The sequence below is a fragment of the Protopterus annectens genome, chromosome 11.part0 (assembly GCF_019279795.1).
Source record: "Protopterus annectens isolate FY-2018-M chromosome 11.part0, PAN1.0, whole genome shotgun sequence".
Lineage (NCBI taxonomy): Eukaryota > Metazoa > Chordata > Ceratodontiformes > Protopteridae > Protopterus > Protopterus annectens.
The window spans coordinates 853,224,351-853,248,536 of NC_056745.1; the positions used below are offsets into that span (position 1 = coordinate 853,224,351).

Sequence of the window (24,186 nt, forward strand, 5' to 3'; positions counted from 1 at the left end):
TCCCCATATGAGCAGCAGCTAAAGAATGCATTTTTTAAAGGTAGTATTTTGCCTATAAGCAGCTTTATTACAAAGCACATGGTAGACCATCGTACAAGTAGATTACAGTCACTACTTGAATATGCTAGACATGCCAAAAGGCATTTTAACAGTAAAAAGAAAAAGAAAGCCCAAGTATTTTCTGTAGAAGATGGAGCAGTAGTTTATGTAGTACAGTCCAGAAAAAAGGGCAAGAAAAATGCACAGGGAAACAAACAATCTGATAAACGATCAGAAGAGTTTGAAGAGAGAAAGAAAAGGGGTGAATGTTTTAAGTGCAGAAAAAAGGGACATTTAGCAAGGGATTGCAATCAAAACAAGAAGGTAGCCATGGAAGATAAGGAGGGTGAGGACTGACTATATGATAGTCAAGAATCACTAGAAGGGAGTAACCAAGAAAAGACAAATGCAAATGTGATAGAGGGAGTAGAGGATGTGATAGAAGAAATAGAGGAAGTGCAAGAAATCGCAGATGGCGAAGAAAGTGAAATTTTAGATTTAGCATTATTGAGCCTTGAGCTCTATTTAGCAGACACAAAACTGGAAGTTATACTTCTGGTAGAGGGGAGGGAAGTTAAATTCCTGTTTGACTCAGGGGCTTCACGGACCCTGATACATCCTTCCAAACTACCAGAAAATTCAGAATCACTTGATTACATATTAGTGAAAGCAGCTAATGGATAGCTGTATCAGGAGCCACTCTCCCATAACATAGCAATAACTGACCTGTTTCAGGGATGACCCAGAAAAGTAAAATTGTTGTTTCTGCAAAATGCCCAGTGAACCTTTTGGGCAGAGATATTATGCAGATATTTGGCATAGCAGTAGTTCCGACTATGCAGGGTATGGAAGCACAGTGACAAATGGATACTTTTGTGGTGCGACCGGAGGGTGAAACATTTTATTGGTACAGCCAGGACTTAGTCACGACTCGTCCAGGGGCAATAACCGAGGAACTGATGAACATAGCCATTAATAAGTCCCCTTCCCTTGACACTGATAAACAGCATTTGTTGTACTGTACTCTGTATTATTGTAGCACGCCAGGACCTGATAAGGAATATGAGCAAGAACTGTTCAAAAACCATACGAACAGATTAGTATTACGTAATCTGTACTGGGACACAGAAGGGAACAGTGTAGTTAGCTGTTCATTGCCCCAGGAAGTCTTTGCACTCTATAAATCTAATCAATTACCACATGTTAGTTTAACTAAGGACAAGAATGTGAAATGTGCAGACCTAGGAGAAAAAGTCACAAAGTGGGAAAAACAGACAGAGCTAGAATTGTCAGAACAGGGAGTACAGAAGCAGAAGTTAAATTGGATAACACAGACACACCCAGCTGTACACTTGCAGTCTAGTGAGGACAGCTGATTAGCACTCTTACTAGAAGAGGAAGAAAATGCCTTACGGAGCATACCAGAAACTCTCTTGTCAACATGGAAATCAGATGTAAGACTAATTCGTACAGCAGGACCAGTTACTATTATGCCAAAATCAGCTTTTAGACCTCAAAAGAGACAGTATCCCTTAAGGAAAGGTGCAGAAGTAGGAATCAAACCTATAATAGCAACTTTACTTAAGGAAGGAGTACTGGTAGAATCTCCTGATTCACCATGTAACACACCCTTATTTCCTGTCAGGAAAGCAAGCGGAAAATGGTGTATGTTCCAAGATTTACAAGCTGTAAATGACACAGTAATACCTAGAGCACCTACAGTGCCAGATCCACTCACCCTATTGAATGATTTGAAGCCTCAACAGAAGTATTTTTCTGTGGTAGATATTAGCAATGCGTTCTTTTCGATACCGATACACCCTGACAGCCAACATTGGTTTGCATTCACATTTCAGGGGAAAAGATATACATACACATGACTACCACAGGGGTATTGTGAAAGCCCAACAATATTCACACAAGAGATGGCAAGCAACTTGGTGGGATTTAGTCCACCAAGAGGCAGCCAAATTTTACTTTATGTAGACAACATCCTGCTGGCAGCCCCCACCCAGCAAGAATGCAGAGAAGATACCATAGCATTACTACAATTTCTAGCCACTCAAGGACATAAAGTAAACAAAAAACAAGTTGCAGCTTTGGAGAAAACAGGTTAAATACCTGGGATATATAATATCCAAAGAAGGCAGAATATTAGATGAAGATAGGAAAATAGCAATTTTACAAGCACCCAAACCGACTACCAAGAAGGAAATGATGTCCTTCCTGGGCACAACTAACTTCTGTCGGAGTTGGATTCCAAACTATGCCTTGGAGTCTGCTCCACTGACCAACTTGATATACAAGAAGCCTATGGCAGTACAAGATTTATTACAATGGACACCAGAAGCAGAATCAGCTTTCTGCAAACTGAAACAATTGATAGCATCCTCATTAGTTTTAGGATTACCAAACTATCATAAACATTTTTTCCAAACTGTAGATTGTAAGCAAGGTTATATGACATCAGTGTTGACCCAGCAACATGGGGATAAGCAATGCCCCATAGCTTACTATTCATCACAGCTGGACCCAGTGGCGCAATCCCTGCCCCACTGTGTACAAGCAGTAGTCGCAGCTGCAATGGCAGTACTGGTTTCGGCCTCAGTAGTGTTGTTCCACCCTCTCACATTGAGAGTGCCTCATGCAGTTGTGATTATTTTACTGCAAGAAAAAGTAGCATATCTTTCTCCTGCTAGACATCTTTCCTGTATGACTATACTCTTGAGCCAACCTCATATGACAATTGAATGATGTACAACTTTAAATACGTCTACCTTGCTCTCGACCCCTGTGGATGGCACACCGCACAGCTGCCTGCAGGAGATTGAGTAAAAGACACTGCCTAGAAAAGATGTAATGGATGTTCCCTTGGATGATGCCGAGGTGACATATTACATGGACGGCTCATGCAGAAGGGGTCCTACAGGAAAGAACCTAGTGGGGTATGCAGTAGTTTCTGATACTGACATTTTAGAAGCAAAGTCTTTACCACACAACTTATCTGCACAAGCAGCAGAATTGATTGGCTTGACAAGGGCATGTACCTTGGCAAAGGGTAAATGTGTGAACATTTTTACTGACAGCCAGTATGCTTTTTCTACTGTACATGTTTTTGCACAACAGTGGAAGAATAGAGGAATGATAACATCTACTGGTAAACCGATTAATCATGCGCAGTTTATTTTAGATTTGTTAGAATCTATTCAGTTACCTCAGAAAGTAGCTATTTGTAAATATGTAGCTCATACCAAGCAACAGGATAGGATTTCAAAAGGTAATGCGAGAGCTGATACAGCTGTGAAGCAGGCAGCTTCAGCTTCAGCTTCAGCTTCAGAAGTATTTATTTTGAGTGAGGAATTACAACCTTCTGAGATTTTAGATTTAGAAATGTCAAAAACAATGCAGACACTTACTATGAAAATAGAAAAACAGAAATAGATAAAAAGAGGAGCAATTCTTGAGAAAGGGCTGTACATCTCCAAAGAAGGTAAACCGATTTTGCCATCTAATTTGTTTAGATATGCAGCTTTGTTGAGCCATGGGCAGTGCCATGTCTCAACAGGGCGGATGGTACAGTTAGTGAACCGAGTGTTCACAGCATATGGATTTACAAACTACACAAAATATTTTTGTGCAGCATGCTATGTTTGTAACAATCATCATGCACAAGGGGCATTGAATCCTAAGCAAGGGAGTTTCCCAACACCACCGTACCCATTCCATACTATCTGTATGGATTTCATACAACTAAACAAATGCGAAAATAACAAGTATTGTCTTGTCATTATAGATATGTTTTCCAAATGGGTGGAAGCTTTTCCGACCAAAAATCCAGATGTAGCTACTGTTGCAAAAGTCCTTGTTAAAGAAATTATTCCTAGATTTGACATACTGGAAAAGATCTACAGTGACAATGGCACACACTTTGTAAATCAAACTATACAACAGTTGAGCTGATATTTCAGAATTTCCTTAAAGAACCATTGTGCATACCACCCACAATCCACAGGATTAGTAGAGAGGCATAATGGAATTTTGAAAAACAAACTTAGGAAATTAACTAGTGAGACACAAAAGAACTGGGTGCACTGCCTGCCTCTGGCATTGTTGAGCATGAGAACTGTTCCGAATGCAAAGGGGTTAACTCCTTTTGAAAAATTATTTGGGAGGGCATACTATATATCTCAATGGAAACATCTCATGCCTGCAGACCAGAAGACCGACAGTTCACGTGCAGAATATATGAGATGACTTTTAAGTAATAAACAACTTTTGCAGTTAAATTCTGTTTCAGATAAAGAACAAACCAGACCATCGGAAGCAGCAGTAGTCCCAGGCACGTGGGTCTGGGTGAAAGTCATCAAGAGGAAGAATTGGACCACACCGAAGTGGGAAGGGCTGTACCAAGTGCGATTGTCAACACCCACTGCAGTCAAGATCACAGAGTGAGCATCCTGGATTCATCTGACACACTGTAAATTGGTTAAAAACTTTGAACTGGACAAAAAACTTGTTACTGTTACACAAGAACAAAATGACCAGATACGGAGCAAATAGAAATACAGAACAACCTCAAAAGTATTGCATGATCATTCTGTTAATCATACTGATAACATTAATCTTTTTGCTGTGGCCTTTCCTTTTTCAAGCCACATGAGCTGAACTGAATAAACGAGATGCATTACTCATAGACTGGCATCCAAACTTTAACACTTACTAAGCAATTAAATATGTGTATGCTGAAACTTTTAATGTTTTGAATTGCTGGATTTGCACAGCTATACCAACAGCATACGGGGGATTATTAATGACTGCTGTCCTCCTAGGGGTCAATGAGACCTGGGAAAATTTGATTTTTGATACTACAACTGTGAAATCACAAGACAAAATAGCATTGTACCTGCCTGTTACACAAAAGGGAATTGTATGTATTTACAAAAAATTATACTGTACAGGTGGGTTGGAGACATTGTAATGTGACTGTTCCTTACAAATGTTATATCAAAGCTAATAATGCAGGTTATATTTGAGATACAAACTATGACTCATATTTTGAATTAATGCACAAAACGGTTGATGAAGTACAAAGTAATCCTGTTCTTTTTAAACAACTATCTATCATTGTTAAGAAAATGTTTCATGCAGGGCAAGTATATATTAATACTAAAGTAGAGAATTGTTATTTTGTGTGTGGGAAAAAGGCATACAAATGGTTACCTAAGAATTGGTCCGGCAGTTGTTTTTTGGGTTACCTGGTTCCGGCCATATGACACACTGCAGTTTTGCCTCAGGGAAGAATTCGAAATGTCAGAGAGGTCACCAAGAAACCTGGAAATCCAATCAGGAGACCTGAGAATCCAATGGGACAAATCAAAGCAGGCTGGAGACATCATAACTCCATGAAAAACAAAGATAAACTGACATACATGGACTTGAGTGACACTATTATATCATGGGCAGGTATAGCCCCTGCATATGGCATAGTGAAATCGATTTGGGAGCTAAGAAAACTGTCCAAACTTCTCAAAGTAATGAGCAATGCAACTTTTTCTGCTCTCGAATTAGTGACTGATGAACTGAACGCTATGAGAACTGTGATGCTTCAAAACCGCATGGCTCTTGACTTCACCCTAGCTGCGAAAGGTGGTACGTGCACTTTAATAAAAGAGGAGTGCTGTTCGTATATTCCTGACAACCAGCATGAGATAAACGACCATCTTGAGGTGATTCAGCAAGTGTCAGCCATGACCAAACCAGGCCCAAACCCACTGATGGATTTTTTCCAGAATTTGTTTGGGGGGGTGGGGTAGCATCCTAATGAACATTCTGATTGCCATTTGTGTGGGATTACTCCTATTAGGAGTGTGTGTTGTGGTATTCCCTGCATGAAAAGATTAATCAAAGATTTTATAGACATGTCGGTTTCTGAGACTTTGTATCAAAGTACTGAAATTGAAGAACTGTTGAAAAATGAAACACTTTCATAAGTTTAAACTAAATGACTCTCTTAACTGCAAATTATGAACAGAAAGCTGTTAGGAGAAGAAGCAACTGTTTATGCTTTTGAAAATAGAATAAAAGTATTAACGGGGGGAAATGTTAGAAAAATATGTATTAATGTATATGTTTAGTGCTTATTAGAAGCTAAAAGGGTTAACACATTTCATTCTATTTTATGTACAGCTTAATTCTGTATGAAATTACAAGATGCTTTTCAAACTGCAGTATGCTTTCTGAAATTGCAAGATGCTCTCTGACCTAGTATTTTCTAGCACAGCAAAATTCATGTTTATGCCTTTTGGAAATTTACTGAGAAGCAGGTGATTTTCTGCTAGGTCAGGAAAATAAATGAATAGAACAATACTGTTTTCTATAATGTTATTGAACTTGAACAATCAGCTCTGTTCATGTTATGAGAACATGCACAGCTGCACAAAAGAAAGATACATTGAACAAAAACTGCTTGAAGAAATGAACTATAATCTGTACTTGCTTTGTGATCGAATTAGCCATAGTACCTTGAATGGTAACATTGCATAGTGAGAAGCTGTATCTGACCGGTGGTCATCAAGGCCACATTGTTTTTCTTAGGAAGTTTCTTTTGTAAACTTGATGTGCCAGCAGAAAATCATGGACAAACAGCTGCTATGAAATAATATTGAAAGAACTTGTGATTTATTATGTCAGCTTAGTAGGCAATGTCTTGTAAGAAATGTATAAGAATAGCTTCACTTCCTGATTCTAGTTAGACAAATTCTGTATTAGCACATTTTTGTCTCCTTGCTGCAAGATTAAAGTGCCTTAACCTGAACCTGCCGTTTGTTGATCTTTTTGAAGTTGTTTTTCCTTTGAGACCCCATGAAAAAGAACTGCTGACTGCGTTTTTGCCACCAGGCAGCGAATTTTCATTTCAGATATGTTGTTGCCAGTGGCCCTACTCCATGGCTAAGGCTGCTTCCAACATTTGCTTCAAAGTTGCCTCCAGTGCTGTAACCCTAGATGTCCAAGTCACGCTGCCATCACCTAACACTTATACCAAGCGTTATTGTTTAGACTGGGATTCCAAAGGTTGGGCCTCCTTTTGCACCTTTTACTTCAGGACTTGAAATTCTTAGCCCATGTTATTTATTTATTTATTTACATTTTTTTGCCAGGAAAGTCCGACTGGGCCAGAAGCCCATTTTTAGCAGAGGCCTGGGGAGAAAACCTCCACAGAAATACAAACAATATACAATAATTAGATAATACAACAGTATACATACAGTAAGATGCAGAATACATATATTCTAGTTAGTCTATACAAAATATTATTCCATACAGTTTTCTAGTAGATACAGGTTCAAAAAGAAAAACACGAGCATTTCAGTGAAGATCACTGTAAGAAAAAATAAAGTTAGTAGATTGTACATATTAAATAATAGTTATGACCAAATGACATTTCCTAGATATATATTTATTTCTGAGTAGTAATGAACCCTGAGGAGAGGGAAAAATTAGATAAGGAGTGGATATTGTGCTGAGAGAGTTATAGATATCTTGTCAGTCAGGTTTGGCACAGGAACAATGCCAGTTCTTGGATAGATGTTCAAATTTTAGTTGTTTAAAACTGGTAGATTCAAGTGTGTTTTGGAGGGTGTAGGGTAGAAAGTTTCATAACTTGCCTGTAAGATTTGAAAATAGGGCTTCACTGTAAGGGTTACCAGCTTTGTTTACTGTAAGAAAGTTTCTAACTGCAGATCTTAGACTTCGTAGGCATATGTAAGGAACAACAAGTTCCTTGAGGGTGGGCAACTGTCAGGATGGAAGATGATATTGTGTGTGAATTTAAGTTTGCAGAGACAAAGAAGGTTAGGTAGCTCAAGCCAAGTTAATTTATGTAGAGCAATAAAATGGTGGGTTTGGTGAGGAAGGTTCGCTGCAAAATGGGCTATTTTGTTGTAGTAAATTTCCAGTTTGGCTGTCTGATTTTTTTAAGTTGGTAAAGAGGGGGAAAGCATACAGGAGTGTAAAGAGGAGGAAGGTTCTCGATATGGCTAGTCTGGTATTGTCATTGAGGAATAGCTTGCTTCTGTACAGTGAGACAAGTTTGATGTGAACTTTCTTAATTGTGGTGGCTATGTGTTGGTCACATCTGAGTTTGTTGTCAATTATCACTCCAATGAGTTTTGTATGCTCAACTGGTTAGATGACTGTGTTGTTTGCTGAGAGAATAGTGAAAGGAAGGGTGGTCGGTGATTGTTTGCTAATGGTAAATAGCATTAACTTGTCTTTTTGGGGTTGTGGATTAGTTGTGATTTACATAGATATGTTTCTATATTATTAAAAGCTTGTTGGGCTACTATTTGGAGGTCTGGTAAAGTATCTGCTGAGCCTTCATCTGGCTCGAGCCTCCCACTAGGGATTATTTTTTACTGTGTGCAGTTCTGTCCATCAAATTCCAATTATAAAAGGTACAAAACATGTATAGCAAACATGTATGAACCACATCAGTTGACCTGAGAGAAGATTCCTTCCAGTAGTTGCTTATTACCATCCCACTGTCCCCTTGTGTTTGATGGAATCTCCATCTAAGCTCAGCTAATGGATTTTCTTGTAAATTGGGTAGTTTATAATTATACACACTTGTGTTTTTGTCTGTCTTTCCCTTTATGCTTATTTAGTGTACATTGTATTATCTCACAACACAGATAACAAGAAGATGCACATATGTTCAGGTGAACTAGATGTATTTCATAACTATGCTAAGCTGTGGCTATCAGAAGAAAAAATCACTTACTGTGTAGGGCCATCTCACAGATTAGCTATTATAATAAGCACATATGTGTTCTATATTAAGCATACAGCCCTGATGGTAGATATGTAATTTCTAGAAAGGAAACATCTCCAAATGTATAATGAGTTTCAAAGCAACAACAAAATCCACAAACCTTCTGGTCAGGCATCAATAGACTTTTATACCCAGGCCACTCCAAAACACCAACCCCATCCGATCTCTCTCTTCACACTGCCAACCAGATTGCTGATGCTTTTAATATCTTCTTTGCTAAAACAGCCCAACCTTTAGCAAACACCATACCTCCTACTACTTCTATCCTCTCACCCTCCCTTCCAAGCATACCCTCGACCTTTCAACTTAAACCTGTTCCAACATCTCTCATCTATACTTTACTTCATAAACTTAAACCATACACTCCCTCAGCTGATCTCCTACCTGCTGAATACCTTCAATATGCAGCTAAAATACTAGCCTATCCCATTTCTATCCTAATTAACAGAACACTCACTGAAGGTTACATTCCTTCTCTCTGGAAAATTTCTCACATTATCCCACTCCACAAAGGTGGTAACTCAACTGTACTCTCTAACTTTCGACCAATAGCCCTTCTTTCTCCTCTAGCCAAGATCATGGAAAAATGCATCCACCAACAACTTCTTGACCACCTTCTCCAAAATAACCTACTTTCTGACTGTCAGCATGGTTTTAGACCTTTCCATAGTACCACCACTGCTCTCCTGTCCTTTACAGACTGTATTAATCATCATCGTAATAATAACATGCACTCCTCTGCACTCTTCTTAGACCTATCCAAAGCTTTTGATATGGTTAATCAACAAATACTTCTTAACATACTCAAATCTTTCTCACTTGACTCACAGGCATTACTATGGTTTAAGTCCTACTTACATAATAGACAGCAGGCTGTCCTATGGGACAATCAACTGTCCAAACATCTCCCTATTACCCTGGGTGTCCCTCAAGGCTCTATCCTCAGACCTCTACTTTTCTCTATATTCATAAATGACCTTAGTATAAATCTACCTCTGGCTACCTGCATACAATATGCAGACGACTCCTCTTTAATTTGTAAAGCTCCAACTGCTTCTGAACTCCAATCCATCACCCAAACAGTATTTAACCTAGTGGAAAACTGGTTCCAACAATGATGCCTCTTACTAAATGCCAAAAAAAACAAACTATTGCTATTTACTCCAACTCTAAAATCCACCCCACTACATTTCACTATTACATCCAATAATGGTACAATTATAGCTCCTGACCCTACTACCAAACTCTTAGGTATAACAATCGACCACAACCTTAACTTTGACTCACACATCAACTCTACTATTAAAACAGTAAACAGAAAATTTGGTTCCTTATATAAGATAAAACCTTTCCTTACCCCTGAAACCAAAACTACCATTGCCCAAACCCATCTGATCTCTACTCTCCTCTACTCCTCCCCCATTTATACTAATCTTTCCAAAAGTAACCTTAATAAGCTAACCACTTCCTATAACAATATTGCCAGATTTGCTACTGGCTCCCCATTTAGAACTCACCATTGTCAAAATCTCAAACAGCTAGGATGGCTAGAAATGCAAAATAAGCTAGAGTTTCAACAACTCACCATTACGCATAAGATTCTGTACCATCCTAGTAATACTCCTTTTCTCAGTAGCCTCATCTCTCCCTACTCTAATCTTACTACTCTTCGCTCAGCAAATAAACTACTGGTCACCATCCAGAAATCCCACAACAGAGCAGGTGATTCTCTTTTCTCAAACTCTGTGGGGAAGACTTGGAATAGGCTTCCCAGCATACTTGCATCTCAGTCATCATTACCACTCTTCAAAAAGCAACTAAAAAGCTTCCTAAAAACACAATGGCTATGCCCTTGTACTAACCCTGACTGATACTCCCCAATACAACATCACTGTGTACCTTGCACCCAAAACCCATAGTGTGGAATGAGTAATCTTTCACTTAACCCCCCTTTTTTACTTTCCTACTCCCAGGCAAATATCACTGTATTTGATCTTTGTATACTCATTCGGCTATTAGCAAAACTCTACCATCTGTATACAGACTAACTATCTTTTTACTATGAGTATAACATTCTGTTTTAAATGCATATACACAAACTCTCTTGTGTATTAAGTTATACTTTAAGACTACCTGAATTCACTTTTTAAATCTGTGCCTTCATTCCTAACATACAGTATGTTGAATATCATACCCTTTACCATGTAAATAGTACTATATTGCTGTATTAACGCTGTACTCACTAATGTCATACCCTTTACTATGTAAATAGGACTGTATTTCTGTGTTAGACTTTGTATCGATAGTACTGTACTGCTGTGCTAGTACTCTCTTTCTCTATAGTACTGTACTCCTGTCATAAACTCTGTACTCACCTCTCAATATTAAGTTCTTATTTGAAAATTCTTCTTTTTTTTTCTTTTATGCTGATCTGTATTATTCACTTAATGTGTAGCTTATCTCCCCGGGGCTCTACTGAAAATGGACATGTATCCAGTTGGACTAGCCCGGTTAACAAATGTAAAATAAATAAATGGTTAAGAAGTGTGTGCGTGTGTGTGTGTGTGTGTGTGTGTGTGTGTGTGTGTGTGTGTGTGTGTGTGTGTGTGTGTGTGTGTGTGTGTGTGTGTGTGTCTGTGTGTGTCTGTGTCTGTGTGTGTATATATTTATGTGTGTGTGTGTGTGTGTGTGTGTGTGTGTGTGTGTGTGTGTGTGTGTGTGTGTGTGTGTGTGTGTGTGTGTGTGTGAGAGAGAGAGAGAGAAATGTGAAAGAAACAAAAATGGAGTATAATATCACTTCTGATAAAGCAAAATAATACATGACCTATAATAAATAAAATATGACACCATAATTAAACCTGGTTGGAAAGAAACTGTAAGAAACTAAGCAGCGTTCAAAATGAGCCATGTCAAAAATTTTATGTGAGATCTTTTATTGAAAAAAGTTAAGCCATCACATATATTTATTTTTAAGCCTTCAGCACTTTGTCGAAATGAAAACAGAAAGGAATTTTTAACTTATATTAACACACATGCCATTAGCCACACTGAATGAAGATTTTATGATGTTTATGCTATTGTTTCACATGCCTGAAGTTCCAGTACCATGTTAAAGTTGTTACTTACAAAAAGACTGATAGAAGCTTGTTGTCCAAGTGTGGAAATTCAGTGCTTTATGAGCCCCAAATCATGTAATATATTATGTGGCTTTGGGGATGGAGGTAAATAGTTTTAGGACTAGGGCCTTGTGTTTAAAAAAAGTGGTACATCACAGTTGCCGTTTAATTCCTATGCTTTTTTATTGATTTATACTTTCATTACTGAAGTCTGCATATCATCAGACCTTGGAAGGAAATGATTTATTCCCATTTCTGGTCTTTACTGATGACATGTGTACTGGAATCTATTAACACTCAGCAGTACCACTACTTCAGGCAAACATACTTTTGTTTTAATATGTCATCTGAGGAATGGCACCACAGTGCGTACCACTCCTATATGTTGTGCCACAGTGTCTGTACTGGTATACTGGCCATCGGTAACGGTGCTGGTTGTTAAACTCTGTATACTTTCATTTCTACATGTGTTAAATATGTTTGTTTTTCATTTTAGTAATATACCAAATAACATAGTTTCAAAACTTCTGTATGAGTATACCAGTCATGCAATCTAATATTTGTTTTTCCCTTCACAGACTGCTACCATGGTAATGGGGAAACATATAAGGGTAAAGTCTCTAAAACGAGATCAGGGATAGCTTGCTCAATGTGGAATAAGAATATTGAAGATTTAAAAAGGTAATAGTTACATCAATGTATTCTTTTCTTACTTATGCATTTTATATTTATACTGTGACTCTTTCAGAAAGAAGAATCTCCATCCGTAGACATTCATTAAATAAAGGTCCTGGATAAAAGAAAGCCTTGGGGGGAAAGAATCCTGAGTGCAGATTTTAACCTATTCCTTAAATGTTTATATGTCTGGATGCATGACGCTAAGCCAAAGTTTACACAGTCTGTGGCCTTATTATTCACACAGGCATGCAAACATGCAATAATTTTAAAAGGGTCGCTATTTTGTGTCAGTTTTGCCAAATTATGAGAAGTGATATTACTAAAAGACCATGCCTTAAATGTATGTAAATATCTTAAATACTGTATTTTATCATTTCATAAATGTTATTAGCTTATTTGCATTGCATGCCAGTAATATATAATGATGTACTAGTAGTATACAGAAATAAGCCATCACTCTGTAAAGGCTCTTGAAATTCTAAAGGACTGTGTTTGGAACAATATACAGCTCTGAATTTATGGTTTTAAATGAATGTGAATGTGTCTGTCTCATTAGTAGCAGTGAACAAATGAAAATGCAGACAGCAAAAAGAGGAAATGGCACAGAAAACTTTTTCTCCCCAGACCTTATGATGCTACATATCACTCTTTAAATCACAGAATTATAAAATTATGGCAACAGCATTCAGTGCACAGTGATTGATACTGGCTATGTGCTTGGTACAGCAATCAGTCAATTTTCCACCTCACTATTGTAATTATTATGTATAATGTATCTGTTTAGGAAAGACAGCTATAGGACTCATTGGAGCCTATAAGCTGTATGTGTAATAGGTGCTAATTATTCAATTACTGAAAACTTTGAGTTTTGACAGATTTGTACCTGGATAACCTGATAGCTTGTTTGTGTAATATTAAAGGACTTTCTATGTAAATGACCTTCTGAGAACTTCTTCTTCTTCTAGCTTTTCTCTGTTAGGGGCTCACCACAGTGGAGCACCTGTCTGCTCATGATTGGAAGTGGAGTTTTACGGTGTCAAGATGCCAGCCCGGCACCCAACCTTCCACAGAAGGCACACACATGCACGCACTCACACCTAGGGCCAATTTGGAGTGACCAATCCACTTACAGCATGTCTTTGGGATCTGGGAGGAAACCGGAGCACCCGGATGAAACCCAGGGAGGACATGCAGACTCTGCACAGAAGGCACCCCAGCTGAGGATAGAACCGGAGAACCTCTTGCTGTGAGGCAAAATGACCTTCTGAGAACAATTATCTTTATAATTTGCTCACACCATTTTAGTTGGTATTCAGGAAGAAAAACATATTTGCTGTAAGGATTGATAACTCACTCTACATAGTTAGCATATTACCATTTGTTGTCAGATATTAAATTCCACTGTACCACCTCTAATGCATAGAACAAAAAGCCCTGATTATATCTTGAATGAGTCAGGATCAGCTAGTGAACCTGGTACTGAAGGAGCCAGAGGGGAGGAAGGGTCAGTGTTTCTATCTAATGCTGGCTGACCCACACTGTGGGCAGCAATGTGGTCAAGCCATCTGCAGTATTAACGCCTACTGGAGAAATAGGAGTAGGGTATACATTATATAAGCTAGGAATGTAAGCATGGCTATGTCACAGTTTATTAATGTGGTAGCCTTTTTCACATGTGCAAAAGAATGAACAGACATACACACTGAAAGGCACAGCTGGTCATCACACTGGTGTACATCAGCCAGTGAGGATGCATTTTTAGCCAGAAAAGTCATGCTTCCAGTCCTTTAGATGATAGCCATCATAGTTGAAGTCTCCTGCATCCCCATCCTGGACAAATTAGAAGCAGCAGACAAAGGTAGTTTCTCAGTAGAAGGAGGAGGAGACCATTCATGAGGTGATGTGGAGTGCTAATAGTCCAGGAAGTGAAGAGAAATTAATGAGTTAGTAAGCATCTCATGGACCTGATGGTCAGGAAGATATAGATGTGTTTGCTAGGGCGTCAAGGGAAATATTTAATTGCATATTCGTGTATGACAGAAACAAATATACAAGTTGTCAAAATGTCCAGTACATCTGATTTTGAATGTGTTATTGGATTTTATTTAATCATTGTGTAATGCAGTGTTGTATTCAGTTACACTATAATTTTAGAACGTGACACTAGAGTACTATTGGCCGTTTCAAACTAGCCTGTTGCAAGCAGTACATTTCTTTTCAACATCACAGAACAGTTACAAGTTATGACTCAGAATCTTAGGCTTCACAATGTTAAAATAATTACCAAAAGGAAATAAAGGCAGGTATATTTTTATTTATGTCTGGTTTCAACTGAATATGTCAGTCTCTTCATACAAATACTGCCATTTCTTTTTGAGCAAAATAAATGGACATTCATCTCTCAAATAAGAAAAAAAACAATCCATGTCTTCTTACAGAGAAGTTGCTTTTTAAAATAAAAATTCATTTGAATTCCTGCCACATTTTAGATAGCTCACTATATAACAATCGGATTTTTGAGGTTCCCAGATTATGATATCCTTCATGAGTCACCAGTCCAAGTCAAAACATAATTATTTCTCAAATATTGTTATGTATTAAAATTGACATTTATATCATACTTATTTCATTGGAACCACATGTGCTGTCAAACAATTTAGTGTATTAAAGCTGCTGCAGCATAATCTCTTCCTAATTGTTTTGGCCTGCAACTTGAAGAATATGTGTTTTCCTTTCCATTATGTTTAAACACATTGTCATAGTATGCAGTCAGATTTTATTGTAAAAATTATTTATTTTAACTTTCTGGTTTATTCTAATCTTACCTAAATTAATTCCTCAATTAATGCTAGACAAATGTCTCCTATACATGTAAACAGAAGGGCCCCAAGCTGTTGTTGTTTGTCTTTCTGCTTTTTCCCGGTAAGGGGTCACCACAGCGGAACTCCGGTCCGCTAATGATTGGCAGTAGATTTTTTATGAAACGCCGAGGTGCCAGCCCAATGCCCAACCTTCAACGAAGGCACACCCATTTACGCACGCATGTCTTTCGAATGCTACCCAACCACAGGGAGGACATGGAGACTCCATACAGAAAGCACTCCCAAGCCAAGCCGAGAATCAAACGGGAGAACCTCTTGCTGTGAGGTAAAAACGCTACTGCCGTACCACCGCTGCACACAGAAGGGCCCCACGTATTTGCCTAAAATAGACTAACTTTTTACTGTGTATAATTTAACAGAAGTACATATAGCTTATCCTCGACATAAGCAAAAATGTTTATTTATTTATTTATTTGTTTGTTTGTTTTCTTGATTAAATGAAAATGTTTGTATTTCATAAATTACAGTTAGGTTCCATGTACTTAAGCTTTTTACCAATGTAAGTTTTTAGCAAAACCTATTTTCTCATGTAGATAATGCATGCTAAATCTCTCTTTACTTTTGTGCCTTTCAAGAACTATAATCCATTTTCAAAAAATTCAAAATATGTAGACTTGTAGACTGATTTAGACTATTTACATACACTCTCCTCAAAAAGATGTGATTATACTGAACCTTAAATCTGTGATCTAAACAATCCCTGGAATAGTTATTGCTTACATTTTTTAATTATATATTTAAGGGGTAAAATTTTGTGAAGCAAAGCATAACAATGTCCCATCATATGAATTATTATTCTGAAGGGTTTGTTCCAATCCATCTGCTGAATTTGAGTTTGTAACTTTACATTGACTTTATGCCACACAACATGAAACAGTTTTTTTCGTCACTTTTCTTTTAGATGTAACTAAACACTCGAATGCAATATTTTTTTTCAGGTTTATGTAGTTATTTATTTATTCTGTTTATTTATTTTTCAGATTGTTAACTGAGTGAGAGAGCTGGTCCGCAGTCCCTTTTCAGACATGGGCTGGGCTCAATGCAGGCCACATAAACTTACAACAGTAATGAGAACATACAATTTCATAAAGAGAACAGACAATGAGAAAGTATAAATGCAGAAAATGTAAAAAGTATAAACAAGTAGTGAATTGACATTTTTTATGTATATTCTGTATCAATACCATCGCTGGGATGGGGCAAGGGTAACAGATGTTCCGAGAGCAAGCTACAAGTGGGTTAATTGGTACTGCAGAAGAACTGCCAGTCATGTGCAGATGCATGAATGTGTGTTTGATTGTAGTGTGTGTGTTTTTTTTTTGGAGGGGGGGGGTTAACTTCAAAAGATCTTTTTTTATTTAGGGTTGGAGGGGTGCCACTCTGTAGACTGCCACAGGTGCCAATTGAACTAGCTGTGGCTCTGTTTTATATCAAGAAGTGTATAAGCCTTAAAGCATGATCTTAAATAAATGTACTTACAGGCAATTGCAGTGCAGCATTCAGATAGATAAGAATGCATATGTCTACCTCACCATTTATGCTTTGATCACTCAACATTTAATTTTTATTTTATCCATTATCTGATACACTTGTATTCATTCTGTTTGTAGATATGTGCATTTTATTTTGCTTGTAAGCTAAGCAGTGTTTTCTGGATTTTTTTTTTAATTTCTTTGAGCAGCTAAGTCCTCCAGGCAGGCCCCATCTTATTGACGGCTATTTCTCATATAACTGAATTGAATCAAGGCCTTGTAAGTGTAAATGCATCTTCATTGTTATGTCTAAGTGAATAACTATGAATTTTAAATGCAGTTTAGAAGTAAATCATAGAAAATTAAATGTTTACTTATTCAAATAGCAATATTGTAGGAAGTAAGTTAGCTCTTGGATTCCTTCTAATTGACTTGGATTGCATCTAAGTGATTTGGATTGCTTCTAAAAACCATCTGGACTTGCATAACTGATACAAGTATATTTTTTGGACTTGCTCTAACGGTTTCAGTGATATTTAACACTTCTGTGCTGCATTTATTTATTTTGTTGAATTTATCACTGTTTTTCAGCCTGCACTTATTAAAGAAACTCCATCTGTTTGTTACTGTATTGCTCTTAGGTTCTTTTAACAGTATTCAGCAAAAGCTGTTCTGAGTTTGTGAAAGTTCTCCTGAGTCTGCCAAAATATTTTTAAGTTTTACAAAGGTTTTGTGTATTGTGAACATCTCTCAAGGTTAGTGAACTTATTTCCAAGGATTTCTGATATTATAGGAATTCTTACTTCTGTTCTAAAGCACTTGTTACTGCACTTAAGCTTAAACCAGTTTGTTTTACATTGGGGGGTTTCTTATGCACTTGTCCAAGGTGGGAACTACTGGCAGATAGCTTATTGTGTTTTCATCTGATTGGCCTGAGCATTTAACTTTTTAAATGTCCTTCATCCTGCTGGTATAAAAGCCTCACATTTGGATATCACTCAAACATGGTTCCCTGTGCTTGCATATAAACAAACCTCTTCAGTTTAAAATCCTCTGTAGGAAGCACTCTCCAAAGGCTCCAACTGTTCACAGCTGCTTAAAGAGCTGTCAGTTTTGGCAGAGGGTGGTACCCCTGCAGGTCATCTAATAGTATACCACTAAACACTCTCAGTTTGACCTTTACGTGACACTCCCATACTCCTTTCCATCTAGAAATTGTGCTTCCGTTCTTTACATAGCATAGGCTAGATTCAGACCTGCTGAATCTAGACTGTTCGGTATCACTGTGCTCTTAAACCAGCCATCTTATATTAAGAGGGCCATCCTGCACCCTTGTGTCAGAAGTGTGTAGCTCAGGACCCATCTTAGTTGGGGATTGCTGGCAAAAGGCTCAGTTTGGGGCTATCCCATTGGTAGCTGTTTTAAAATGGTTCAAATTTGCCTGTATATAAGCCTTGAGTTTGCATGGGTTTGCGTTCAGTTTACTGGAGATGCCCAATGTTTGGAAACTTTAGCCAGAGGTCTGGAGTGCATCTGCACTGAAATCCAAGGCATCAACTGAAAAATAATGTGAAAAAGTATGTATACTTTAAGCCAGCAATGCACATTAACTGTATTTAAGTGAATTACTTCTTCATTTTTGCAGTTTGTGATTAAGTCTAGCTAGCCCACTTCCTTCCCAAATACCACATTCAGAAAAATCCTACCACAATGGTCTGACAGTTTCCAAAAATGTATCCTGCCAGCTTGATTGGAATGGACATCTTCAGGCAATGTGGCAATTGCTTCATGTACACTGACAACCATGTACTCCTAAAGCAAACTAACACCCTGTGTGGGAGATGAAAACACACCATGAAATTGGAGTCAATTCTCTCATGTAAAAACAAACAGTTGTCAGCACACAAACTTCACCTCTCACCCAAACCTCACATCTTACACAAAATAAGGTCACAACACATAAATCCACAAATGTGTAGATACTCACTAAAAACCTACCAAAAAACAATGACCTCCCAAATGCACACCACCCATACTCCCCACTTAGCAAAAAGTAACCAATACATATATCAACACACACACACACACACACACACACACACACACACACACACACACACACACACACACACACACACACACACACACATAAACACACACACACACACACATATGTCTCAACAAATAAGCCCCTAAGGCAAAACACATCACATGTCTTGGTCATAGCCAACGCCATAGTGAGAAACACAGATTTCCCCCCAGCAGACTGAACAAGGAGATGGTCACAGTCAGCTGCCTATCAGGTGCCAGGATCCAACAAATCATGCATGCACTGAAGTCACTCAAAAACAAGTACCATTGTGACTCTGTCATAGTCCAGGTTGGAGTGAATGACTTGAGACGTACCACTCTGGACTATATGAAGACAGACATGACGTAACTCTCTGATTATGTGTACCAGATAGGTTTGTCCCTAGCACTAAGCAGTATCCTACCCTCACTCAGAATTATGCCACTTTATAAACAAAAAATGATTGACTTCAACAATTGTCTTAGCTTCTGGTGTCAGTCCAGGGGGATCCAGTATATGTCAGCCTGAGAGGATATGGTAGACAGAACTTGCTGCTTTGCTAGAGATGGTCTGCACCTGTCCCCCTAAGCTTTTGGATACTGGCAAAGGCTCTTGCCTCCCCCATAGTGCCCTTTTTGGTGATGTCAAAACAACTAATTTTCCAACATAATAAAATCTAATTGAGAAAAACTCAGGATCATGCTGCTTAATGCTAGGAGTTTAAACATGAAACTGCACTCCCTAGAAGCACTCCTCACCTTAGAGGATGCTGATGTCTGTGCAGTTATCATGACATGGCTCAAGGCCACTGAGAGCACTCTGGACGTGCAAGGCTACAATGCCTTCCACACATTCAGACCTCAAAATGAGCATGAAAGAACCAAAGATGGAGGTGTATCCATCTTCATTAAAACCAAATACACTTTGAGACTGGTCAAACTGTGTGACTCTCTCAAATCACTCCATGCCCAATTAACCATTGGGAAAGTACCATACCACATCATTGCAGCCTATAGATCCCCCACCAAGAACAAGAATAAGCACACTACCTACCTCACTTTACTGGAATCCCTTACCATACAGCCCAACACTTTAGTCATAAAATATTTCACCTATCCTTCCATAGACTGGGGGACATACATGAGCAAAAACATGCTTGCTCAGAGTCACCTGGACTTGGCTAATATAAATGCTCTGGAACAGATAGTCTGCACCCCCACTAGAGGCTGTAATGTTCTGGACATAGTACTCAGCAACATGTGGAGTCACTGTACTTCCCCATGTGTGATGCCCTCCCTGGTTAGGTCATACCACAAATCAGTCTTGTTTGGAATAACTACTGGAAGTTACACCCTCAAAGGAAAACAATTATAAAAAAGCTTTACCAAAGCTAATGACAGCCTACTAAGTGATAGTATAAAAAGCTTCATACCACCCACAATCATAGACGTCAATGAATACTGTGCAGAAGTGTATGCAAATGTCCTATACAAACACTTAAGTGACTGCATAAACTCTGCTGTACCTGACCAGATCAAAACCAGGTCTTCCCATAAAAACAAGCCATAGTGGTGTATGTATAAACAGATTATATAGTAAAAGGAAGAAACAGTTGTCCAATAGCAAGAGGGATATCACTCTGCAGAGGAAGAGTTCCCTGCTAAGCCTAAACAAGAACATCTGAAATCTTGTAAAGTCTTCTAAAGGAAACTACAAAACTAAAATGACATCCTTATCCAAGGGTAATCATAAGGCATTCTGTAACTGCATCCTAAGTCTAAAAGGGAATGCCCAGCTATGTGCCGAACTGCTGTGATGGCTTAGTGGTTAACTACTGTGGCTATAGTGTACAGGGTCCTGGGTTCAAGACCTGCAAAGGCTGTTTATCGTCCCCTTTGGAAAAAACAAAGTACCCGCGAACTACCACATACGTGGTAGTCTCCTAAATACAGAAAATGTAATAATGGATCTGGGGACCCAAGTAGATAGTAATCTCTCCTTTGATAATCATATTGCCAAGGTGGTTAGAAAAATCCTTCTATGTGGCCCACCTAATCACAAAAGGATTCGCATCTAGAGCAAAAGAGGTTATTGTCCCCCTCTACTCATCACTCATGAGACCCATCATAGAGTACAACACCCCATTTGGTATGTGCCTTACAAGACACCTGCAACAGCTGAAAAGACCACAGAAGTACCTCACCAAGAGGATTACTGGCCTTAAACAGATGCCCTATGCAGCCTGACTGAAGAAACTCCAGCTGTACTTGGTTGCATACCGCTTACTCAGAGGTGATCTCTGCCTGACATACAAGGCCATGTCCAACCCAGAATTGATAGACATGCTCCACCTAAAAAAAAGACACATCCCCAAGAGCCACACGCTCTAGGGAATTAAACCTCACCACAATGATAAATAGGATGTGCTAGAGGGATAGATTCCTATCTCAGAGACTCCCCATGCTCTGGAACAGGATTCCAATCTACATTAGGCAGAGCCCCTCACTAACACTCTTCAAGAGAAACCTTGATGAGTGGATGGGAAACAAAAAACTTACCCCAGGGATCACTGCAGTCGCTCTGCTGGACAGAGACACAGGGAACTAATGGCTCTGCTGGACAGAGGCACAGTGAACTAATCTAAGGGGGCAGTGAAAGCCAACACATTCTGACTAAGCTTATAGATGCCCTGGGGCAGATAGCCTAGTACTTACCTATGAACCTATGTAGATGGAATCACTCATACTACACCAGAAGATATAGCCAACCTGCTGACAGATTCAGTGCAAACTTCACTTCCAATCCCCACCTATCATATCCCAAAGCATGTCTGAAACCAGCCTTCTGCTAGTATCTCTAGAGAACAGATCATCTCTGCACCTCCAAGGCCAAAAACACAGTCTCACTGGGACCAGATAATATCTTAGTTTGTTTACTAAACAATCTGAAACAAGACCTAGTAGACCCACTTGTCATTCTCTTTAATCATAGCTTGAGAACTGGCTATGTTCCTGCAAAATGGAGAACAGCAACAGTAAGCCCTCTATACAAAGTGGGGCCATCAACTTACCCTGGGAACTACAGACCCATAAGTCTAACCAGCTTTATCTGCAAGACCAGGGAAAGAATTATCATGGGCCTTATCAAACAATGACAAAGGCAGCCTCCAAATGCTGGACTCAACCTAGTCTGTGATTGTTAAGGGTAGATCATGCTTGTTAAACCTGGTGGACTTCTTTAAGAACGTCACCAAAGCCATGGATGAAGGTAAGACAGTGCACACAGCCTATCTCAACCTTGCCAAACCTTTTGACTCAATTTCCCACTCTGGTATCATTGAGAAACTCTTCCAGATAGGGATTAATCCTTACATTACTAGATGGGTAGCCGGTTGGCTCACCAGCAGAATACACTCTGTCAAAATTGGTGACTCCACCTCCACAGTTGACCCATCACTAGTGGAGTACCACAGGGGTCTGTGCTGTGCCTCTTACTGTTTGGCATCTAATTTTCAGAAGTCTAGGCCAAAGTAGATGGCCTTTGGCTCACCAAGGTTGCTGATGATTGCAAACTGGGAGCAATCACTGAGTCCTCCAATGATGTCAACTTATTACAAGAATGGCTAACACAAACAAATGAATGGTGCCGAAGCCATGGTCTAAAACTAAATGCAAAAAATGCATTTTTATTCCCTTTGGCAAAATGGAATTCCCTACAAATTACAATATAGACAGCACCCCCCTGACTTGAAACCAAGTGGTGTTAGACTTGGGAACATAGTGATCTGAACTTTGAACACCAAGTTTCCACAGTGGTATGGAAAGCCTTTTACATAGTGCACCTAATAAGCAAGGGCATAGCTTCTAGGTCAAGGGATGCTATACCTCCACTGTATGCAGCCCTAATCAAACCACTAACGGAGTATAATGCACCCTTTTGCATGCACCTCACCAGACACCTGCAGCAGCTGGAGACACCTCAGAGGTTTCTCACTAAGAAAATACAGGGACTCCAAACCATGACCTACATGGATAGGCTGAAGGCCCCGAGACTTTACTCTTTATCTTATAGGCTGCTGAGTGGTGACTTATGTCTGGCCTATAGGGCAATCTTCAGTCCAACACTAATGGAAATGCTGCGCATCCACAAGTCGAATGGCATAAGAGTCACTCACTCTAGGGATCTCAACCTACCTTGTGACATTAACAGAATATGCTGGAGAGACAGATATGTCTCCTAGAGATTGCTGCTTCTTGGGAATAGACTTCCTATTCATGTAAAACAGAGCTGTTCACTTGCCGTATTCAAATGCAACCTAGATAATTGAATAGGAGACCACAAATTCACCCCCAGAGTGGCACCCATGTACCTTATGGATAGGGGTAGCCAGTGCTGATCATAGACCCTCTGTTCATAAATTCATTCTACAAACCAGTGAAAAAGAACAAATGGGGATACTTAAGATTAACATGGCTAGGCTGGTAAAGGCTGTAGGGCGATTCACCTAGTAACATCCTATGAACCTATGAAACTATGAGCTCAGCCTGATACATTAGAAGAAAGGGAAATTCCTATGGCAGGGTGGTGGGTACTTTACGAATTTGCAAATTTTTTCACAGCACGCTTGTATTTGTGGCAGATTAAAGGCCTAATTAACATGGAAATACCCCAACTTTGACAATAGAATATTTTTTTGCTAGAGATAATCTGTGCTATGTGCAAATAGATTGAAAATCATGTAGCAAAGCATTACATGAAAAGGCCCTCTGTTGAGGGATATTTTGACACTGTGGTCTTTAAAAGACAGTATGTGGAATCAAGAAGAATGTCAGGAATGTTCTGAGTAATGCTGAACTGACAGTATTTAATATTTAGTGGGGCTTTTTATGTGCATATATTGATAGAGTATCTGTGGTGCTCCATTTAACATCACTGCAGATTTGATAGGATTAATGGATAAATTATTCCTCAAGATCCAGTACCAAACAAAAATAAAATCTGTAGTGTGTTCTACAGAATTAGAATTATCTGAATTGAGTAGCTACACCTAATTAGCAAATATGGCTAAGTTCTATATGGACAAGTCTTATTTTATGTT

The 24,186-nt window shown here is 38.8% G+C and overlaps 1 protein-coding gene across 2 annotated transcripts in view; it reads left to right on the forward strand.

Annotated features, from left to right (window-relative positions):
* Positions 1 to 24,186, forward strand: part of HGF (hepatocyte growth factor) — a 1,211,563-nt gene that overhangs the window by 850,412 nt on the left and 336,965 nt on the right. For both annotated transcript variants that reach the window (XM_044088269.1, XM_044088268.1), the window contains exon 10: positions 12,564 to 12,666. In XM_044088269.1, the coding sequence (XP_043944204.1) occupies positions 12,564 to 12,666 (103 nt within the window). The remainder of the gene's footprint in view (positions 1 to 12,563; positions 12,667 to 24,186) is intronic.